This window comes from Acipenser ruthenus, chromosome 16 (assembly GCF_902713425.1).
Source record: "Acipenser ruthenus chromosome 16, fAciRut3.2 maternal haplotype, whole genome shotgun sequence".
Classification (NCBI taxonomy): domain Eukaryota; kingdom Metazoa; phylum Chordata; class Actinopteri; order Acipenseriformes; family Acipenseridae; genus Acipenser; species Acipenser ruthenus.
In genome coordinates, this window is record NC_081204.1 from 12,064,205 (window position 1) to 12,084,521 (window position 20,317).

The following is a 20,317-nucleotide window of genomic DNA, read 5'->3' on the forward strand; positions in this document are numbered from 1 at the left end:
TATTTGAGGGACGTCAAAGCCCGCAGTATCGATCAGTTCTCAGATGCCAAGGCTAGTTAGTACTTCATCGGATCAGATAGTGTTAGTTAGTGGCACTGGTCTCTAAGCAACAGCTAAACGAGTGCTGGAAAATATCTGGAAAACCTGGTGTGAATATTATTGAGTGTAAATTGAGAATATCAGATTCTGTCTGCACACCTCTCTGTCTGCATGTCAAACTGACATTTTGGTATATATCTGAGGAACGGTTTATCCAGTTGTCATGAAACTTGGTAATAACATTATTTAGTTTAAGTTATTAAGAGGATCAGATTCTGGAGACATAGAGCGGTGTCTATGTGTCTCTATCCATCCGTCTGTCTGTCTGTGGTTCTCCAGACAAATACATTTGTGCATTTATCTGGAGAAGCACTTCTGAAATTGGCATAACACTTGGTTATTATATACTATTCTGTATATACTCTTCATGTTTCACAGTCAACAACTTTCTCATGCTTCTTATGTCTCTAATTTTGAATTTGCATCTGTGGCAGGGGATGGATGTTACAGACACACTTGTTTCATTAGGACATGCTCATCGTAAGAGGAAATCTTTATAAAAACAAACCCAGTCCACCAATGTAATTTACAGTAGTTCTAGTTTATTACATGTGTGTAGGAATTCTCTCATCTCTTCTGTAACAGGTTAGGTAGCTGAAGACTTATTACATGGTTATTTACACAGAGATATTAACAGTGATGGTGAATTTTCTAAAGAAAATAAATACAAAACAAAAAAACCTTCAGTGCTCCTTCAGAACCTGCTCTATAGAATCATTTTTTATACAGCCGAACCAATAAAATTCTGGTATTCTCCACCCAAATTATATTACACTGTGTAGTGGAACAAAAATCAGTTTGCCATTAGTTTAGTATGCACTGTAGAACTAAGACTCTGTATGGACCAGAGGGTGCAACATGCCATCTTCACATTTCTAGATAGAAGCAAAAATACTTAAAGGTTTAAAACCAAGGCAAGAAATCCCTTTATTAGCGTAACATTAAAACAGTTCCCTTATTTTTCTATTGATCAATTGCTTTCCACACTTTTCACTTCACCGATGCCCATTTCCTGCCACAACACTTTGTTTCCACTTCCTGTGTCCTAGAAATTGGAACCCCATTATTTGGACCATTACTATTTTCCTACTTGCAGCCTGGACCAGAAGTACATGGCTTGGGTGGGATTGTATTAACTGTAACACAGAAAGTGAACTTATTTCCATCAAAACTGCAACATTGTGGCAGGATATGTGGACATCACTTGAGTAATAAACTATTAAAAGCAAAAGACCATATTCAGAAACAAGTGTTAGTGCTCACTTGAGTGTTGTTTCTCAATACAGTCAACTTGGTAGATGTTTGAACTCACGGCAAGAAATACTATGTAGAACAAATGTGGTATTTCTTATCTACTGGGGGCAGAGGGACAGGTTAATGGTTACACTCTGGTCTACCAGCTGTACTTAGAGAGGAGAGGCCACACAGGGCTGCTTTAAATTTCTGACAAACAGGAAATGATCTACAAAGTGATTCTAAACAAGAATCATTGGTGAAGATAACAGGGATATTTCATAACCATACCAAGTTGCTCTTTAAGTAAGCACAAACCAAAATGTGTTTCTGGAGAGGGCCAAAAGGGATATCGTGTTATAGGAATGAGGGGTGAGGAGTCTGTTTTTAATGCCTTGGTTACTGGACACCCAGGCTTATCTCCTGGTGGTCAAAAGTAAACATTTGATGGTCATTAGATGTTTTCAGCACCCCGTCCAATACACAAATCCACACAATACTGTCATTTACACTGTGCGCCAAGTTTGGTGTCTCTAATTGTAGTTTTTCTGCACATTCCCATTATAGATGACCAATAGCGTAGGTTGAGACAATGCTTTTGATCAGCCATAGTGAAAATTATTGCAGGAATGAATGAAGCAGGTAAAAAAAAAAAAAAAAAACACACACGCACACTTTCCACTACAGAACTGTGCATTATTTACACATTTATTCAAACTTCCAAGGGTACTTGCATGTAGTGGGATCTTAAGTAAAATGTATGCATCTTATTTCCCAGTAACAGATACTTATGCAACAATAACAATTTCAAGGCTTTGTAACTGGAATGTTTGTAAGTTTTTTTTTGCCTTATTCATGTTCTCAAACAGACATCACTTCCTAGCATGCTGCCTTGTCAAACATACCATATTTATATAATATAATTATACACTATATAAAAATATCTAGAATGCAGACAGTCCATCCAACTTTGCACACTGAAATCCAAACAAGTTGCAAGGTGTAGTGATGTGTACACGCTCTATAATTTAACAGTACTGTTGTCTAGAAATGAAGCTGGGACCCTTGCTTATTTACAGTATATTTATTTAAAAATAAATTACCCAGGACAGCCCACACGAGAAGCAACACTTCCCTCTCAGTGGGTGAAAGCGTTTACAGGACACTAAGGGATCTGTGGCAATCGGAAATTCTTTTAGGGTAATTCCCAATTCTATTTCCTCTGTGTTGATCTTGAAATTCAAATTTCTCCAAGGAAATCACAAGAAACCATCTGAGGTTTCAGAAGAAAAAAACAAAATCAATATAGACATCTTAAAGAGTAAGTATCTTTGAATGTCATTTCAATGACTTTGTATATCCCCTCATTATGGTGTTTGCATTCTTTGAGCGGTTCTGGGTTATTTTGCTCCAATATTTAAATATTACCATTTTCCTTGTCTGGAGAAACCAAAATGCTGGGATTAACAGCCTTCATCATTCCATTCAAATCAAGTGACAACGTAACCTTTTAACTCTGTCAGCCCCAGCTACTCTGTCACATTGTCACCGAATGGAATAAAAGCTGTTCAGTCCTGGCACGTAGGATACTTTAGACAAGCTCAAAAGGACAGGTTTATAGAAAAATGTTAAGTGAATATGGGAGCAACAGAAATCAGAACCACTCTGAATGATTTTAAACACATGACAGGAGGAAGGAAAATGTCAACTTTAAAATGACATTTGAACTACAAGATTAACCAGATTACAACTACAATTACTCTTAGAACTGCAAGATTAACCAGAAAAAAAAAAGTTCTCCTAAATGACCCTAAATTTCAGACGGCCACAGAATCACACTGTAACTTGCATCAAATATGATTTGAGAGTGAGGTGCAACTTAGGCACTTTGGCCCACTCAACAAGCTCTGTCCATCAACCTCAGCAATGCAGCTGTAGAAAAAACATCCTGTGGCTAATTGAGAAAGAAAGCAAAAGATGGGCATTGAGATTCAAAGCCCATCACCATACACCGTAGTGTATACGTCTATAGGTTTTATGGCAGTCTTCTCAATATGGGCACCATTTATCCACTGATATTAAAAACAGCAAATCTAATGACTTATATAAATGGCATCAACTAGACAAAATCTTGTTACATTTTCAAAGGCTTTAGCAGTAATGCACTATTCAGCATAGACTTTGCACCAAAAAAAGTCTACTTATTTTAGGAAAACAAAAAGGGTTACAATGTTTAATTCAATTTTGAGACGCTAGATAATTAGTTGGTCATGTTTACAGTCACTGGGTTCTTGGCAGTACAAATGTAAACATATCTTCCCAAGCCTAGGTACAGGTTACTTTGAAATACCTGGAAGAAGCAACAAGTTGCAAACAAGGTCAAACACTGCAGAGTGCCATTGCAGATCAGTTTGAGACTTTTTTGTGTAAGCCTAATTAGACACGCTTGTGTTTTGACACACCACGCAACTGGAATGACTCATACTGCTGTATAAAATGGCAGTTACATTGTGCCCACATTAAATACAAGTCTCTCCTCCCCTTTAAATTGGACTGGCAATAGCAAACTTGTCCGTGCAGCACTAAACCAGCAGAGTAACAAGTCTTATACCTCACACTTTTAAAGCTACAGGCCGTTTCAAAAGAAAGACAAGCTCAGGACAGAATATACATGGCTTTAAAACAAATAGGGTTACCAAGTAACACTGCCCTCTGGTGGCAAGCCTGTGCTGTGGTTGCTTGTGTTACATTTCCTCTATGCAATCCGGAGTGCTGTAAACACACTAGAGGAGTTAAAAGTGTCCCACACGGTTCTAACAGTTATTTCAGAACTGAAGTACCTCATGTCTAGTTGTTAACATTTCGGTTTAGTTTTCATTTTATTTGTTGCTTGGTAGTAACAAGACCAAACCTCTTTAGTTCCCTAAGAATAGCAGGACGAATCTTGATTCATCCACCCTTCATTAAATATAAGTCAACTGGAAAGCCTGTGCTTATGTTTTCTAATGCAGTACAGCACTCAATTGTAACGGAAGTCAACAGTCACTCGGGAATCATACTTAAATAATAATAATTGTTGGATAAAGCAGCTAAAATGAAAAAATGAGTTTGAATGACATTTAGGTGACTAGGCTTATAAGGCATTACCCAGTGTTTGGTGAGATTTAATTCAGGGCTTATTTTACTAAACAGAATGCTGACTAAATAGACCATTTCCAAACTGTGCTTTCCATTTAAAAACACACAGATATTCTTCCGAGATTTCTTGAGAAATCAGGAGAACAATCCTTTTCTCCTGAGGATTCCTAGAAGAAAATCATCTAACCCATCTGAAAACCATCCCAGGAAGAAGGAGGATGTTCACGTGAAAACTAAACAAATTATATAAACAAAAAACACATTCCTGACTCGTTCGTACCTGATCAGTCTGATTGCAGATGTGAAACTTTTCCTTTTCTAAATTCCTCCTTTCCCCAGAATTAGCAAAACATAATAAAATATATTCCTTCTACTCTGCTTAGAGCTACCTTCCCATAATTAAATATCTTTAACACATTCTCTAGACAGTGCATTTACTTTTGATTCCCACCCTGCTGCTTGCCTCTGTGCAGATAGCGATCTTTAATAAACCCAAGAACTCAGTCCCTGCTTGCGTGGCACAACACTGATAGATATGTCAACTCTCTTAAAATCAGAGAATAGAAGCATTGATTTCCATAAAGACAGTGCCCTATTAAATTTCTCTTCTTTAACCTTGTTGAAGGTCACCAGGACTCAGAACTAGAACCCACAAGTGCAATTTCCAATGGCTGTTAGGTAGGCTTGAGAACGTTACTTTTTCAATTGAAGAGGGAGTCCTGTTTGCGTTTTCAAGGTATTAACAAACTGTCCAATTAAAACTGACCTAATTAACATGGCAGTCTTAATTAACATCTTTTAAAGATCTCTTTCTTGGGAAACCTCACATGGCAGCAAATGATTCAAGCCGACAAACACGTTTAGCTTCTTATAACAGATGATGGAAATATTAACATCCTGGCATTGTAAGACGCTCTGTAAAAAAGTGAAGCAGTCTGTGACAGAGCTGGCAGCAGGATGACTGCAGGGGGTCTCAGTTACTAAATCCACACTCTACTGGGGTGTCCTCCTCCTACGAGCTTGCGTTCTCCCAAATGTCTTCTTGTCACAAGTCGGTGACCTTGTTTTCCACGGCAGCCGCTATCTGCTGGAGTCGGTACCCGAGCTGCATCTTCTGAGCGGTGGGATCCTCCTCCAATGCAGTGATGATCTGGAGAACACCAGAGAGACTAGTGAGAACCTGCACACGTGTGTGAATTCACAGCCCCAACACTAAAAAAAACTGTCAAACCGGCTGGATATCAACCCACTTTCTAGCACAACATTGAAAAGAGCCAGCAATCAATGGGGACAAGCGCCTGAAATCATTGTGGTTATCATTAAACTCTGGTTAATAGGAGTCATATTTATCTATCAAAAAAAGCACCATAGAAGGTGGCTGTACAATATTGCATACAAAACCTTGTCTATGATTACAGCCTCTGCACGTGCTTTAGAGAGAGTTTTTTTTACACTTTTTTTTTTTACAGTTAGTTTTTTTTTACACTTTTTTTTTTACTTAGGTTTTTTTTTTACACTTTTTTTTTTACACTGTACTACAACAATAACAAAACTTGACATTACTTTTTTTTTTAATAAAGTTACCTAGACAGTCAAATAAATACTATTAGAACAATATTTTGCAATAATGGCTAATTTTTCTTCATTTGAACCCACTTATCAATGTTTGGCCACTATAGTCTTAATGCTACATTTTTATATAAGAGAACTAGTGATCTTACCTGATCGTAATACTTGTTGATGTACTTATAAAGCTCATGAAGAGCAACAAGGTAATTCAGTTCACCTGAGTAGTTCTGGGGGATGAAAAGAAACAAAGCAATGTTAAAACTTATTTCTGGAACTTGTGTTCACTGCAAGCACTTCAACGCTACACCTGCCAGGAATAAGCTTACATCCCAGATTCAGCGTCGAGAACAATCTGAGAATTTTAAACAAGCCTAACCATAAAACTGAGGGAGCATGAAGCCACGGAGCCTTGAACCCTGGTTCCAGGATACCGGGAGACCTAGTTTGAGGAAACTTTGCTGTATCAAACCCCAAGTCTCCCCTGGTGTGCCCTGCAGTGGCCTGAAAGTTCCAAGCTCCATGTTCCCTCATCTTAAGATTGCACAACATGTGATTTATGAAATATCAGCTTTGGAAGACATCCTCACCCGAGACAGCTCTGCTAGAGACGAGTTCATCTCCTGGTCACTGGCAGAGATCATCTGTCTGATATCTGCGTAGTACCTGAGGAGAAATGAACACAATCAAATACATTCATTCATACCCAAACTTCTGCACACAAAAGGGTACATTTTTCTACCCAGGAACAAACAAATGACCTTGCGAATCATAGAATACAGAGGTATATTGAATAGGATCATCATACGACATCTGGAATTACATCATCTGCAAACCAGTCACATGACCCCAAAATGCTAGCCAATTGGCACCTTTAACAGACTGAAATATGCTCATTTTATTACGTAGGTTTGTTGAATTAGACTGCGGTATAGTTCTTCAATTCTGTGATACAATATACATAATCACTGTGACATGCAAATACAGCTCTTCAGCAAAATAGGGGTTTGCATCTTCAGGCCACCTACTACAAATAGTAGTACAGTACTCAAATTTTATATGAAAAAAGCCTATTACATTGACTGCGTGTGTTCTGCACATTACCTTTGAGAGTTCACTGCTCTTCTTTGCCAAACTAACCCAGTATTTTATACAATACTTTATCAATGGCCAGTAGTCCAAGGCATGGTTAATATATAGAGGCACGTTTAAGGCTTTTTTTCAACACCTTGTCCCCCACTTTTTTTTTAATCCTTGATGGCACCTAATATATGTATGGCCTTGATCTTCTAACTGACGAGCAATCCATCACTTCATGCTGGGGTGTCGACAGACGGATACAAGACATCCCAATACAGCACTTCAACTGGCATGACATTCAAAGCTCATAGACAATTCTGCCTCCCACTGTCTCCACAAGGAAATCTTACCTTTCCACCATCTGCTTGTACCGTGGGATGTCTCTGGCATACAACAGCTTGTTAATTGGAGAGTCCTGCAAGAGAGAAAAAAAAACCCCAAGCAGCCAAGTAAGAAACATTCATTTATCCTATGCGTAAGGTTATGCAAAGCCAAAATATTATCCATAAAATCAAATAGCCTGCTTGTGAAAAATAACATGCCAAGAAACACTAACCAGAGAGGGGGACTTTCTAATGTTAAAACAGGAAGACACGTCAGCTCAATGACAAACGTTATGTAGTACAATATTTTATGGTTTCATGATTAAGAGGTTGAAGTTATGCATTATAAGAAAATAGAGTAATATACTGGTGTCAATTTACAAGTGTCAGTATTTTTCAACATTAGTCTACAATGACCCTATCTTATCCCTATATTGGCAAATGTTGATTTCAGGCAACACTTTAAAATAATGGCCACAAATGTATAACAAATTCCGACAATGCCACAGGAAAAACATCTGAATAGCTCGTGCACTTCTGAGTTCTGAAGTAATTCATTTTGAACTCAGCCCTGTTAATTCATGTGGATTTAATTACCCGTATTCATCCCATGTTCCTTTGTAACAAATGATGTTGATCACATGCATTAGGCACGCATGAATTAACACTTCTCACAATCCCCTGGTGTGCGTGTAAGAGGGCATGAATTAGTGAAGAATAAACAGTGAATTAATTAGGAACGAATGGAGAGGAAAGGGAAACCTAAACATTTCTAAATCATGATGAATTAACAGGGCTGAATTCAAAATGTATTAAATTTTATCAGCTGAATTAATTTATCAGTGGGAATTCATTAGAAATGCGCGGCCATTACCCAACATTCTATGCTGTTGCTTATCTTTATGTTACTGTAACATGGCCCAGAAGTTGTGCATCTCCACTGGTAAGGTATAGTTGTGCTAAAGTAAGGCCCCCTCCCCAGTACCTACCCTCCCCAGCTTGTGCTCTGCGATGGTGCAGGAGTCCATGAAGGTCTGAGCGATGACTGACAGCACAGCGTCCACATTGTCCGACGCCTGCACATCAAAAATGAAATGCGGGTTTTTGATGATGTTGATCCAGAACCGCAAAGGCAAGCTGCCAAAAAGAGGAAAAAAATGTAAGCAACGACCACCACACACCAGGACAGCAGTGCTACTCATATGAGTTAGGAATTACACAACAAAGCATTCACTGTATAAACTTTGTACTATTTAAATTGATTAGTATCTCTGAAAGACATATTTCAGTCTCAATTGACATTATTCAAAAAACAACAAAAGTGACAGGAAGTGTTTAACGCTGTAAATCAGATCCCCATGATGGAATTCTACGATGTTATATTACACTGCCTGTCCTCTGCTATTTCTCACAGACACTACTTATAACTGGCCTATACAAAACCAGTGGCACAGATGTGACATTACCAATCTGGAATGCAAGAGCTGGAATGAGCAATATGACTTAAAACTTTCTGTCATAACTAAGTTCAAAAACAATAAATTGATATTCTCCACATTTATACAAACTCAACATTACAAGCAAAGACATTTAGCAAATCAGGGTCATGATTTATAACATCACAGAAGCCCTTGATGCAATTCGATTGCTAGTAACTCCCTGCAGCCCATGTGTTTATTATATATAACCCCGGTTGTCTACCTGTTTGTTTTCCAGATATGTATCGTTTCTGGGTCGATGATCCCATGATGCACTGCTTGCTCGTCCAGGAGGTCAAAGAAGTATTTGACTGCCAGGGGGACGGGCCGGCTCGTGCTGAGGATCACCTGAAACAGGTCGTCAACAAACTTCTGCAGTGTACCCTGAAGAGGAAGGAGAGAGGAGGTTAGAACAGCAAAGTCAACCAATTCTAAAAGAAGCTATGCAGAATTTATCCAGGCCTGTCCTCTGCTTGAAATCGGAAGCAAAATGGTTTTCCTGTCTTTTTCATTGTTAGTTTTCTTGTGCAAGTTACCTCCACATTTCCCAGAGTGTCAGAGGATCAGCATCTTTCTGCAGCGTGGAATTATTGATGAGAGTAACAGCAGACGTTTGTGTATTCTTAATGTTGTGCTTTATTCAGTGTGCTTCTCTGGTCTACATGAACAGTGTTAATAACTTATGAATATAACTGGGTGGGTGCAGTACCTTCATTGACAGCAGCCGTGTCAGGAAGATCTCGGGGATGGCCTTGGCTCTCTCCCTCTCCCGCATGCTGCCTTTCCGGTGCTTGGGCAAATCGGGCTCCTCGTTGGCCTTGACCAGGTGCCAGAGCTTAATCCCACCCTCGTCCAGATCCTCCAGCATCGGGGTCTCTGAAATGGGAACATTGATGGATCTTCAAATACTTAAATTAGGAGGTACAAATACAATCTCAATTCCAATAAACTCTACTTTTGGACCACTTTACCTTGGGTAACACTGGCTAGTCCAAGATTAAACAGGGTCTTTGAACCCTTTGGTGTGTTAGAACACTGGTCAGGGCTGTTAACTTGACACACGATCTGCATCATTTTGAAAGATCAAATAAACTATTTTCCAATAGGAAACTACAGTGGGTTGTCCCACCCCAAAGTTTTGTAAGTACCACAATTGTGGATTGCATGGCACTGCCTGTCACAGGAAGAGCTCTTATTTTGCCTAACCGGTTTCACAGGTCATCTGTAGCAGATAGTAGGGTTCAACTGTAGCTCCACAGTTTAAATACAGTGAGACAGTTGTACATAATGGTAGAGATGTTGGTTCTCAGGTCTCCGTCTTTTAATGATTTAAACAATGGTGGTATTTAGCTACACCACTGTTTATATCAATCAAATCATGCCTGTAGTTTAATAAGTAACATTCATTTATTTAATTATCATTACTTATTGTGAAGTTAGTACCGCTACATACAGTGCTAAAATTAATGTTTAGAACGACCTGTATTTCTTTTTCAAACCGTACTCACTTTCCCCTGCCACGTAATCATGGTTGTCATGGTGGATGTGTTTGCTGTTTCTTGGCACCAGAGCCACTGTCGCTCCATCTGGTACCTATGAGGGAAATGCACACAGAGTAAGAGATGAAGGTTTGCCTTGTGCCTGTACAAAGCTGGTCATGGAGCAGCTTACCTTGTAGTGCTGAAGGGTGTTCAGGCGTTTCCAGTTCCCCTGAACAATGGAGGTCAAATCTTCATCTGACAGGACCAGGTGACCTGCCACCCCTGACCTCCACTCTGAAACAAAGATTATACCAGGCTTCAATTTCAGCCCTCATTTCACAACATGATCTGAAACCTGTGTCTGCTTGAATTACTTTTCCCTCAATACCGGAAATCCAAGTTTGGGTTATTTAATAACATACAGTGAAACCTGTATTAGGGTAATACTTGTAAGAGTAGGCAAATCGTTTCAGTGGGTGTCTTTATCGTTTGTCTCCTTCACTTATTTTGAAATGAGGAAGTTGGATTCAGTTTAATTTGTTAAACGTTTAAACTATAAGATTGAACATGTTTAAACATTTGCATTTTAACATATTGGGAAGAAAAGCCTTCACTCATACAACAGCATTAATGTAGATGAGACTGTAGGTATAAAATAACCTTACACTGTACACACTCTACTTTTTAAACTGAAAATATTTAAATGTTTAAATGGCCCTTACCAAGGTCCAGGGAGTCTGTGTGAGGCCGGTGGGAGAAGGAAGTCCCTTTATAAGCCTGGTCCAGTATCTTCTCCTTCACCTGGGTAATGGTGTCGCAGTCCAGAACTTTGGACTGCACAGGCTGAGCCTCGTTCCCTCCCCCCTGCATCTGGACATTTAGAGTCTGCGAGGGCAATGAGAACCGTCGAGAAACACACACACATTAATGGCAAGCCGGCAGAAGAATGACTCCCTTTCCTCCAGTTGCAAATTAAATTTTTGACCAGGGGTGTGTAAAACAGTTCTGAAAAGAATGAGCAGCTTCAAACTAGATTCTTGACTCACACTGAACACATACAGCTGTTTCAATTAAACACTGGAGCCCACACCTGTAGTTAACCTGCATATTGTTGACATTGCCAAAAACAAATTTAACACTTCGCTAACTTCTAAACTGAACTAGTATTGCCCCATATTTATAGTACAATCCCACTGCGTTAGCAAGGGCAGATTTTCATAGTTTTTTTTAGATGTTGGCGCTTTTCTATAGCAGTTATTGGAATTATTTTAGGGGGAAGGTGGTCACTTGCAACATAGAATATGAGCTGCTGTGTTCAGAGACACCTCGGTTAGCCCGGGCAGTTCTTACCAGCGTGCGGTACTCTATGTCCTCCCTCAGCAGCCGGTTATCATTCAAGGTGTATTTGGCTTTCCCAGTGACGGCATCAACTGGCCCCTTGTCTACCTGGTGCTTTATAGCCCTGAAAAGCATGTAAAGGGATTCTCCTGCAGAATCCTACAGAAACAGCACAGGGGTTATAAGGAGACGCTGGTTTACAAGAAACAAACCATTACAGAGAAACCTGGAATAAAGTCTGTATGGAGTGAGCGTTTACAATTTCAGTTGTTGCACTGCATATGCAAAGTGGATAAGCCATTGCACTTGTGTGCAAAAACATCTACTGCAGGGTATTGAGACTTGGGAGGTGGAGGCACCAAATGATGGGATTCAACCACCAGGGGGAATATGACACCTAGAGTAACCACATGCATGTAAAGTGTTTTATACAGATACAAGACAGGCTTCTCCAAGATATTCTTCAAACATCATTAAGGGACGTTTCTTTTCCCTCATGACAGCAGTTCAAAATGGCCGAGTGACTTAGGCACCTTCCATACCCAACGTTACATTTTCAATCAAAATAATTCAAAAGCATTTTAAAATTATTCAAAACAGTTATGATGCCAAGATTGATTCACAATCGAGTACCTAAATATTCACAATTCAACAGTGTCCAGTTTTACAATAATAAAAAAAAGAACACATGCCCAATATGGGATAATGCATGATTATTTTGAACAGATTTGCTGTGGATAAAACGTATTCATAGTTTACTGTTCGATTTAAAAAGCAGTTTTCTTTATGGAAGGAGTTGCACTCACCCGAAGGAAGGCATACAGACAGATAGACATCCAGTTTGTCAGCAGCTTCTCTACGACAGTCTCGGTCCTTAAAGGCACAGATCAGTTACGGTACAGCAGGTTTGTACAACATGACATAATGCAGTTTCTGTATTTCAGTTTTCATCAATAAACACTGAATTCAATCGCCAGTTCATTAACACCAGATACAATTCCTTATAACTGCACTTCTGGGAAGTGTTTTGATAGAGCTGTGGGACCACACAGTACAGTACATTTCTGCAGTACTTAAGCTGAAATAGGTTTTATTACATTTGCCATAGTAAAATCAATAAGCCTCCCTTTTGCCATTTTTTAAATGACAGTAGTTATAGTTTCTAATGTGAAATTAATGCAATTTCCTCCAACATAATTAATTTAAGCCCTATAAACGTTATCCTCCAGGCATCTGGGATTGCTGTAGAGTGCTCTAAGACTATCCAAATCTATAACAAATCAAATATTTATACATAATGGACTAATCAGTCACAAAATGGAAAACTCCAATGTAAACGGGCTGCCGATAAGGCCTCACCTCCGGAGCATGAGTTTGGGGTTCTTGGCCACATACTGCTCCACCAGGTCGTTGAGCAGGGTTTTCAGGATGTCAGTGAAGTACTCCAGCTTGCTGTGCAGGGAGACAGTCAGGAGAGACGCCACGTAGGCGCGGTCCCGCGGGGAGAAGGTACGCTGGCTCTCCAGGGTGTGGATAAACTGGAGCGAAACGGCACACCACAATTAGAAAAACTGCACTTTAAAGGCACCGCTGTCTGACCTTTTTTTGAGCCACACCGATCACCAGGGAGTTCTTAAACAGCCATTGAAAAATAAACGTATGAATACAAGACGAAAAAGGGCTACCAGACTACACGCTGCTTCAGTGCACTCATTACGTATCTTACGTGTTTAAACACTTACACATCGTTTGTTTTATACTGTACTTCACGAGGCGATCGTTGTACAGAGCTGTTTTAATGCATGTACCTGGCAGAAGTACTTAAGGAATGATTACATGAGACCTTCAGCCCAATATATATTTAGGTTTGTGTTCACACAATTAAAAACATTTTCATTTACTTAAAAGGACTGATCTGTAAAGCAGTAGTCAGGGTGCAGCGGCCAAAGAAGTTCCATATCCAACTTCTTTATTGAAGGGGTTAAAAAGCAACAAGGAGTAGTTTTAAAACATATAAAAGAGAGTGTTTAGAGAGTGTTATCAAGAACACCACTCAGACTGAAGATATATTCAGAGATTTAGTAGATACCAGATTCTGTATTGAAATCATAAAACTTCACTAACACAAAACTAGTATGAAATGCGCAAACATCCAACATTATAGGCTGGGGAAAAAAGAGGTCCCAATGGTCCTATCCTAATTATTGTTCACCCTTCATTACAGTGTCATTATGGTGTGTGATCTCCACTAACACCAACACAGTTCTGGCATTGATTGTGCATAGTGGAAAGGAGTGTGTGGAGTGTCTGTACAGACATGCTTCATATGCACACTGATGATCCCTTCATTCTTCGAGCAGCAGCTCTTGATTTTAAAGCAGTCTGGCTGCTGTGGAAGGGAAGCCTCGTCACCTTGGTCAGGAAGAGCTTGCTGTTGAGCAGGTTGGAGAGCTGCACCAGCCCCTGCTCCACCGTCTGTCTGCGGCACTCCTGCACGTCCAGGTCTCTGCGCAGGGGAGACACCCGGTGGCCGGGGAAGAAGATGCGCTCGGCGTACATCTTGTAATCCAGGAAGGGGATCCCCGATCCCACCAGGTCACTCGACACGTCCATCATCTCAGTCATGAGGTCTGCAGGGGGGAGAGACAGGGCGTTAAACCAATGGTGCTCAGCCAGGCCTGGTGAACGTGACAGAGTTTAGGAACTACAGTAGAATCCTGCATCCAGTAACCCCACTATAGAGGAAACATGACGGCACAGAGAAGAGTTACGGGGATAATCCATTTCATGAGCTATGAGGACATGTTGGTTAAATATCATAAAAGAGTGGTCAATGGGGCTTTATTAATGATCTTCAAAATTGTTGTTGGATGTTGACTAATTGAGTGTTTTGATGTTAGTATTTCAGCTGTAACCCAGAATTTAGCAATTGTTGTACGCCTTGATAATTAGGATGACTAGAAACTAAAAAGATGCCAATTTAAAAGGATGCTATTGGTGTTGCAAGTGGAAACTGAAGCTTTTCTAAAGCTTCAGTTGCCCCATATAACAATTCTACCAGTAGCAGGTGAAACTTACTACGTTTTTGTGCCTCTGGTCTATGACTCTGCATTACAAGAGAAAGCTTGGGCATATGTCATTTAAGAGACTTGGCATGGACACAATATAGACTTGGATACATAAGAAGAGCCTAGATAAGTTTGCTCTTCCCCACCTGTGAACTCCTTCTTGCAGCGATCTCTCACGCTGGTCTCCAGGTTTTCAAGCTGGATCTGCACCTTCTTATAATCCCTCAGAGCTTGTTTGCTCTTCCTCCTAAAAGACAGCAAGCAGCTCATTTAGCTACTCCATTACAAACAGAGTGGTTTCAATTTACATTTTAGATGTTCCCATGAATGCAGTTTGTGGGCCCAGGTGATAAAAAAAAGAAAATCTAAAAAAAACACATGTTTGACTTGGTTATCTTGCCTATGCATTTAAGAGTAATTATGTGCAAATAAGTTTGATACATACCTGTATATGAGCACAATGATCAGGACAATAAGGGCTACAATGGAGGCTGCCACGCCTACTCCAATCTGTGCCTCCAGTGGGAAAGTGGACAGACTCTGAGTGTCGTATTGGACCTTCCCCAGCACAAACCTCAAGTTACCCATCTGGACCTGCAGTCAGAGAATCACAAATATTCACATCTCACTAGCAACACACAACAGTAGACTGTAGAATGGAACATCCAAGAACAATAGCTGAGCCAATCAGGTGCAAGTCACTAGGACCCACAGTATGTAGAAATAAACAGACGTCCAAGCAAGTTCACTGTAATCTAGGAGGGCATTCAATACCCACACGTGCTAAAATGCCTACCCTTACAAACATTTACAATGGTAAAAGAATAGCAAAGTTTAAAGCATACTGAAAGCATGGTAAAAGCACAGGTAAGTTTGGCAAACCATGGTAAAATGTGGCAGATTCCTAGTATATCATGGGAAAACTAGCAAAATTACCATGACAATTTGCTGTAGTTAACTTTTACAGTATAAAGGGTATACCTAGTCAGATTAATAGTTCTTAACACATAGCTTGAAATGAAACTGAAATGGAGGGGAGACGGTATTAGAGAAAGAGCAGTAGCAGATTACTTGAGAAGTTATAATCCATATGCTATTCATTGCAATTTCCATCTGTGTCAATAATATGCATTACCACAACTGAAGCCCCTTTTGAAACTGAATTCTCCATGTTAAATTCTCCATGATAAAAGCACAAAGCTCCACTCACAATGAATTCCGGAAGAGAGTCAGTTCCATCCCGCTTCTTCCGTCGCCGTGGCGATGGCTGCTCAGGGGGTGGCTCGCAGTACAGGTGATTCCTGGACAGAGTCTTCACTGAGCAGTTCCCTTCACCAATCATAGCCAGCACCTCCTCCTTGGAGATGGCCAGATCCAGGTTCTCCCCCTGGGCAGAGAACGAGACACAGATGGGCATGAGCATGAGGAGCCAAGTAGTAGTAAATATACAGTATTAATACCAAGTGGGGTTGCAGCAGATAAGTAACCCCACAGTATAACTCTGAACGCCACTGGTTTGTAGTGTCTTAATACAGACTTTTTTTTTCACATTTAGGATCCAACAAAATTGCTAGAAGTTCACTTCCTGTGTTATAGGTAAATAGGACCCCATGGGAGGGGTGGAGGAACGATTATCTGTTACACAGGAAATGAATGGGGAGAGGAAACCAAGTTCTTCTACATGGACATATGTTTCTGGCAAGATAAGGAACTTGTGAAGAGAGGCAAGGAAACGCCTTGGTTATTACATCTTTAGGGTTACCCCAGCACCAAGCTCGATGTGAAGGTAGAGTTCGTACCTCAACAGAGATGACGCTGCCTGGTTTGTGTCGGTAGGGCTTGCTGTCGACCCCGTTGAGTGGCTTGAGCCTGGGGTTCAGCTCGTAGGAGAAGCGGGTCTGGCTGACGCTGTTGAAGTCAACTCGCAGGTTGTCCATGATGAACTCCACGGTTACCTGGGCGTTTCTCAGCAGCGTCCTGATAGCTGGGCTCTTGCACAGGATCAGGGAGGAGGTGTTCACCTGGCAGGGCTCCACAAACTAGAGGACCAAAAGAAACACAGTCCATTTCGAGGTGTAGAGTCTGAAACTGTAATACAATTTACACTAGACGATCACAAGGTTTTTTTCCAGCTCACCTGTTGGATGGAACACAGAGTATCTTCAGGGCATCCCGTGTCCGGAACGATACGCCTGTGTCGACGTGGTGACCTGTCCTGGGCCTCCACACCCCCTCGCCTTCTCCGCTGTTTCATTGGCGAGACAGTCACCTGGATTTTCGGACTCTGCACCACGTCCAGATTGTGTCCGAACAACCGGATTACCCGCCCCCCACTGAAAACACAAGTACCTCTGTTACTGCCAAAGCATTGTAAAGGTTCACTGTTACCTCTTCCATTCTCCACTAAAACAGTCCTGTATAGAAGAACAGGCTGAGAAACTCACTAGTCCTGCACCCAGTTATTTTCTTTGAAGGGAGTATTGCTAAATCAATTGACAGATCTTAATTATTCTTTTTTATCAGTTTAATTTAATGTGTAAACTCTGCCTGGTGGCTGTAGGACTAAATACTGAATGGATGGCCGATAATATGGAGCCCTGCTATGGTGTTTCTGCTTGGGCAGGGTACCGGAGGAGTGTGTGAGAAGGATGTTAAAGGGATGTAACACAAGGTTGCCTGATCATGTAACAAACAGGCATTGTGACATCCTCATTGCTGTTCCCTCCACACCCTCCCAAGTATCCACCAGGACCCTTACCCAAGGAAGCTCTTTGGTGGGCCGGCTTGGGTGATGTTGGGATCCTCAGTGTAGTAGTACAGAGTGCCCTGCAGTCGCCTCTCGTTCTGCCCATACCGCAGCCGGACAGTCAGCTCGGCCGTGACGTTACTGGGGCCAGTTTGGCACTGTAACCAATCATCCTGCAGCTCTGAGGAACTGAGGGAGCAAACAGGAAACCAATTAAGGCTTTGGGCCTGACTGATAATGAACTGGGTGGTAAATCTGCATTTTTCAATGTAAAAGGTAACATTGCCGAAATAATAAGAAACAATGAGTCTACAATGAACACCTTGAGTTAAAATTACACTCTTATGAGCATTACAGCAAGTTAAATATTTTATAAAATACTGAATCTGAAACAGTGGATTCCAACTACCATACATTTTTTCAATTTTAATTTAAAGCGCTGTTATTTTTATTATTATTTTGCTGTTAATATAAAACTGTAAAAGGCAAACAGCAACATAAAAAAAAACTCCCTGGAGATAAATAGATTTAATGTGGGAACACCAAGATTCTGTCCAAGAGGCTTTGTGCTGAGGGACTGGCACTCACATGACACAGGGGATGTCTCCCACGAAGATGCTGACCTCACTGGGACGTCCCGTCAGTAACTTGCTGCCTGTGATGTTGAGGGAGGTCCCGCCCACCTTCGGGCCACGCTGGGGGGAGATGCTCTCCAAAACTGGGTCCTGGAGGGGCAGAGAGGAGTCAGTACAGTTAAAATGAATTCTATCAAATCATTACCTAATAGTTAACAATAAGTCCTAGATCATTATGAATGGAAACATGTATATACAAGCATCGGTATGTCACACGCTTTGCATACATATCTAGAGAACTGCTTGTCCAATTGCAAGGTAACTTGCCAAGGACCTTCTTTAGCTTGTCATCACTAAAATAACACTAACATTGGACCCAAGAAAACAGCTGGTGTGTGCATTCTACCCAAAGAAAGACAAGACAGTCATTTAAAGACCAGGCTCACGTTCAGATGTTGTGTTGCACACATGGCTTTGCTCTCACCTGGTAAGTGAACACCTGGGTGGAAACACCATGACCTCCTCCATTGACCTCCACAGACACGTGGCCAGACTTCGGCCCATCGCTGGCGGTCGTCATGCACACAATCCTGCGGGATACAAGTTTCCATCAACATCTTAATGATTATTGCAACAAAGCAGCAACATTTTCTACCCTTCAGACAAAAAGTTCTGAAGCACTTAACCAGTGCCAATGATGAGATATGCTGTCATGTCACAGTACTGCCCCTTGTGGCAAATTCTGACATTGCTAAAACGAAGGGCTAAGCAATATGCAATAAAGAAACTAAACATGTTTCAAGAGCTCCGAATTTTCCTGGTCACACTGTTTCCCATTCTTATCTTCTCTGTGATTAAGTCTGCACATTTAAAATGAATGATATTTTCTGGATAGCTTTCACCGCTTAGACAGAAGGTACAACTTACATTTATAAAATCAGCCTTTTCTCTAATATTTATTACAACAGAAAGTGCATTGTGTGTTTAAGGGCAATAAGGAATATTACTCTACCTTTTTAAAACAAAAGATCAAACAGTAACAGAAGGTATCAGTTGTAAGTCAGTATGTTACAGGTATTGAAGAAGTCTGTAACAGTAGGATATATTTGCAACATAGGAGGTCATATGTTCTCCATGGTTTAAGATAACAGCAAGTAAGGATTGAAATGCAGTTTGCTACTCTGAATTAGCTGGAGTATCTGTGTCACTGCCTCCATTATTGTTCAGCTCAACTTTAATTTCCATACCTCAAGTCTGAAACATCTCTGAAGCACCCCTCTACATCTCATGGGATCACAGTTTCAGAGTCCCCCAATGTTCTCTCCACTGGACAGACAGTGCATTGAAGAGGAAATATTCAACTCCTCCCATTTACAGCTGCAGTAATGCAGAATGGCACAGTTTGTATATAACTGAATTCTTTCTGCCCAGCATGGGGGACTCCGAAAGAAAGCATGGGGGACTCCGATAAATGCGGACCAACATGGAAGAAAGGGCTACTCTATGGTGTTGCACCATTAGACTTTTCAAAATGAACACTATAGAAATGAAGTGGAAACTGCAATGGCCAATAGGAGACAGGGACATTTCAATGTATTCTGCCAATACTTAACCGTGCGGTTCAGACCCTACCTGGTGGAGACCTCATATCTGCTGGGGTCCACTGTACAGGGTATCCCCGCCACAGACACGGTGTGCTCGATATCCTGAGACTTCTGACCCAGGTTCGAACCCGAGATGGTGACGACAGTCTCTCCTTCCACCAGACCAGACAGGGGTTCAATCTAAGCAGAAAAGCAGTTTACAGTGGGTTAAGGAACAGGATGTCAAAATATTAATAAAGTAACTACAGAAACATGCTGCAATTCCAGTGTTAATCAAAGTGACCTGCACCATGAGATGATAGTAAAAGGTGTGTACGTACATTTCAGGTGTAGTTTCATTTTTATTGTAACTGAATAATTAAACCTGCATCATCCTGCCAAATGTTTAAATATCTCAAAACCTTTTAATAGTCCCAGGAGTCACCTTCTATATAACAACTACACAGAAACTACCTTTATTTTGATGCTAAATGTTAAATAGAAATTGCCCCAAATTGTCAATACCTTCTCTCCTGTCATTGACCAACCTACTACTTCCCCTATTGGCTTTGACACAGAAGACACTGCGGTGGTGAAATTACATAGGAA

General features: G+C 40.8%; 1 protein-coding gene across 1 annotated transcript in view; it reads right to left on the minus strand.

The window, feature by feature from the left end:
- Window positions 1–621: 621 nt before the first annotated feature.
- Window positions 622–20,317, minus strand: part of LOC117412133 (plexin-B1-like) — a 124,240-nt gene continuing 104,544 nt past the window's right edge. Inside the window, exons 18-40 of the mRNA XM_058988814.1 lie at window positions 19,758–19,909; window positions 18,610–18,715; window positions 18,139–18,275; window positions 17,563–17,739; window positions 16,942–17,137; window positions 16,604–16,843; window positions 16,015–16,191; window positions 15,250–15,398; window positions 14,951–15,051; window positions 14,149–14,366; window positions 13,096–13,274; window positions 12,543–12,609; window positions 11,749–11,895; window positions 11,121–11,283; window positions 10,589–10,692; window positions 10,426–10,510; window positions 9,627–9,793; window positions 9,141–9,301; window positions 8,429–8,576; window positions 7,467–7,531; window positions 6,627–6,702; window positions 6,192–6,266; window positions 622–5,620 (exon numbers count right to left, since the gene is read on the minus strand). Of these exons, the coding sequence (XP_058844797.1) occupies window positions 5,516–5,620; window positions 6,192–6,266; window positions 6,627–6,702; window positions 7,467–7,531; window positions 8,429–8,576; window positions 9,141–9,301; window positions 9,627–9,793; window positions 10,426–10,510; window positions 10,589–10,692; window positions 11,121–11,283; window positions 11,749–11,895; window positions 12,543–12,609; window positions 13,096–13,274; window positions 14,149–14,366; window positions 14,951–15,051; window positions 15,250–15,398; window positions 16,015–16,191; window positions 16,604–16,843; window positions 16,942–17,137; window positions 17,563–17,739; window positions 18,139–18,275; window positions 18,610–18,715; window positions 19,758–19,909 (3,195 nt within the window). The 3' untranslated portion in view covers window positions 622–5,515. The remainder of the gene's footprint in view (window positions 5,621–6,191; window positions 6,267–6,626; window positions 6,703–7,466; window positions 7,532–8,428; window positions 8,577–9,140; window positions 9,302–9,626; window positions 9,794–10,425; window positions 10,511–10,588; window positions 10,693–11,120; window positions 11,284–11,748; window positions 11,896–12,542; window positions 12,610–13,095; window positions 13,275–14,148; window positions 14,367–14,950; window positions 15,052–15,249; window positions 15,399–16,014; window positions 16,192–16,603; window positions 16,844–16,941; window positions 17,138–17,562; window positions 17,740–18,138; window positions 18,276–18,609; window positions 18,716–19,757; window positions 19,910–20,317) is intronic.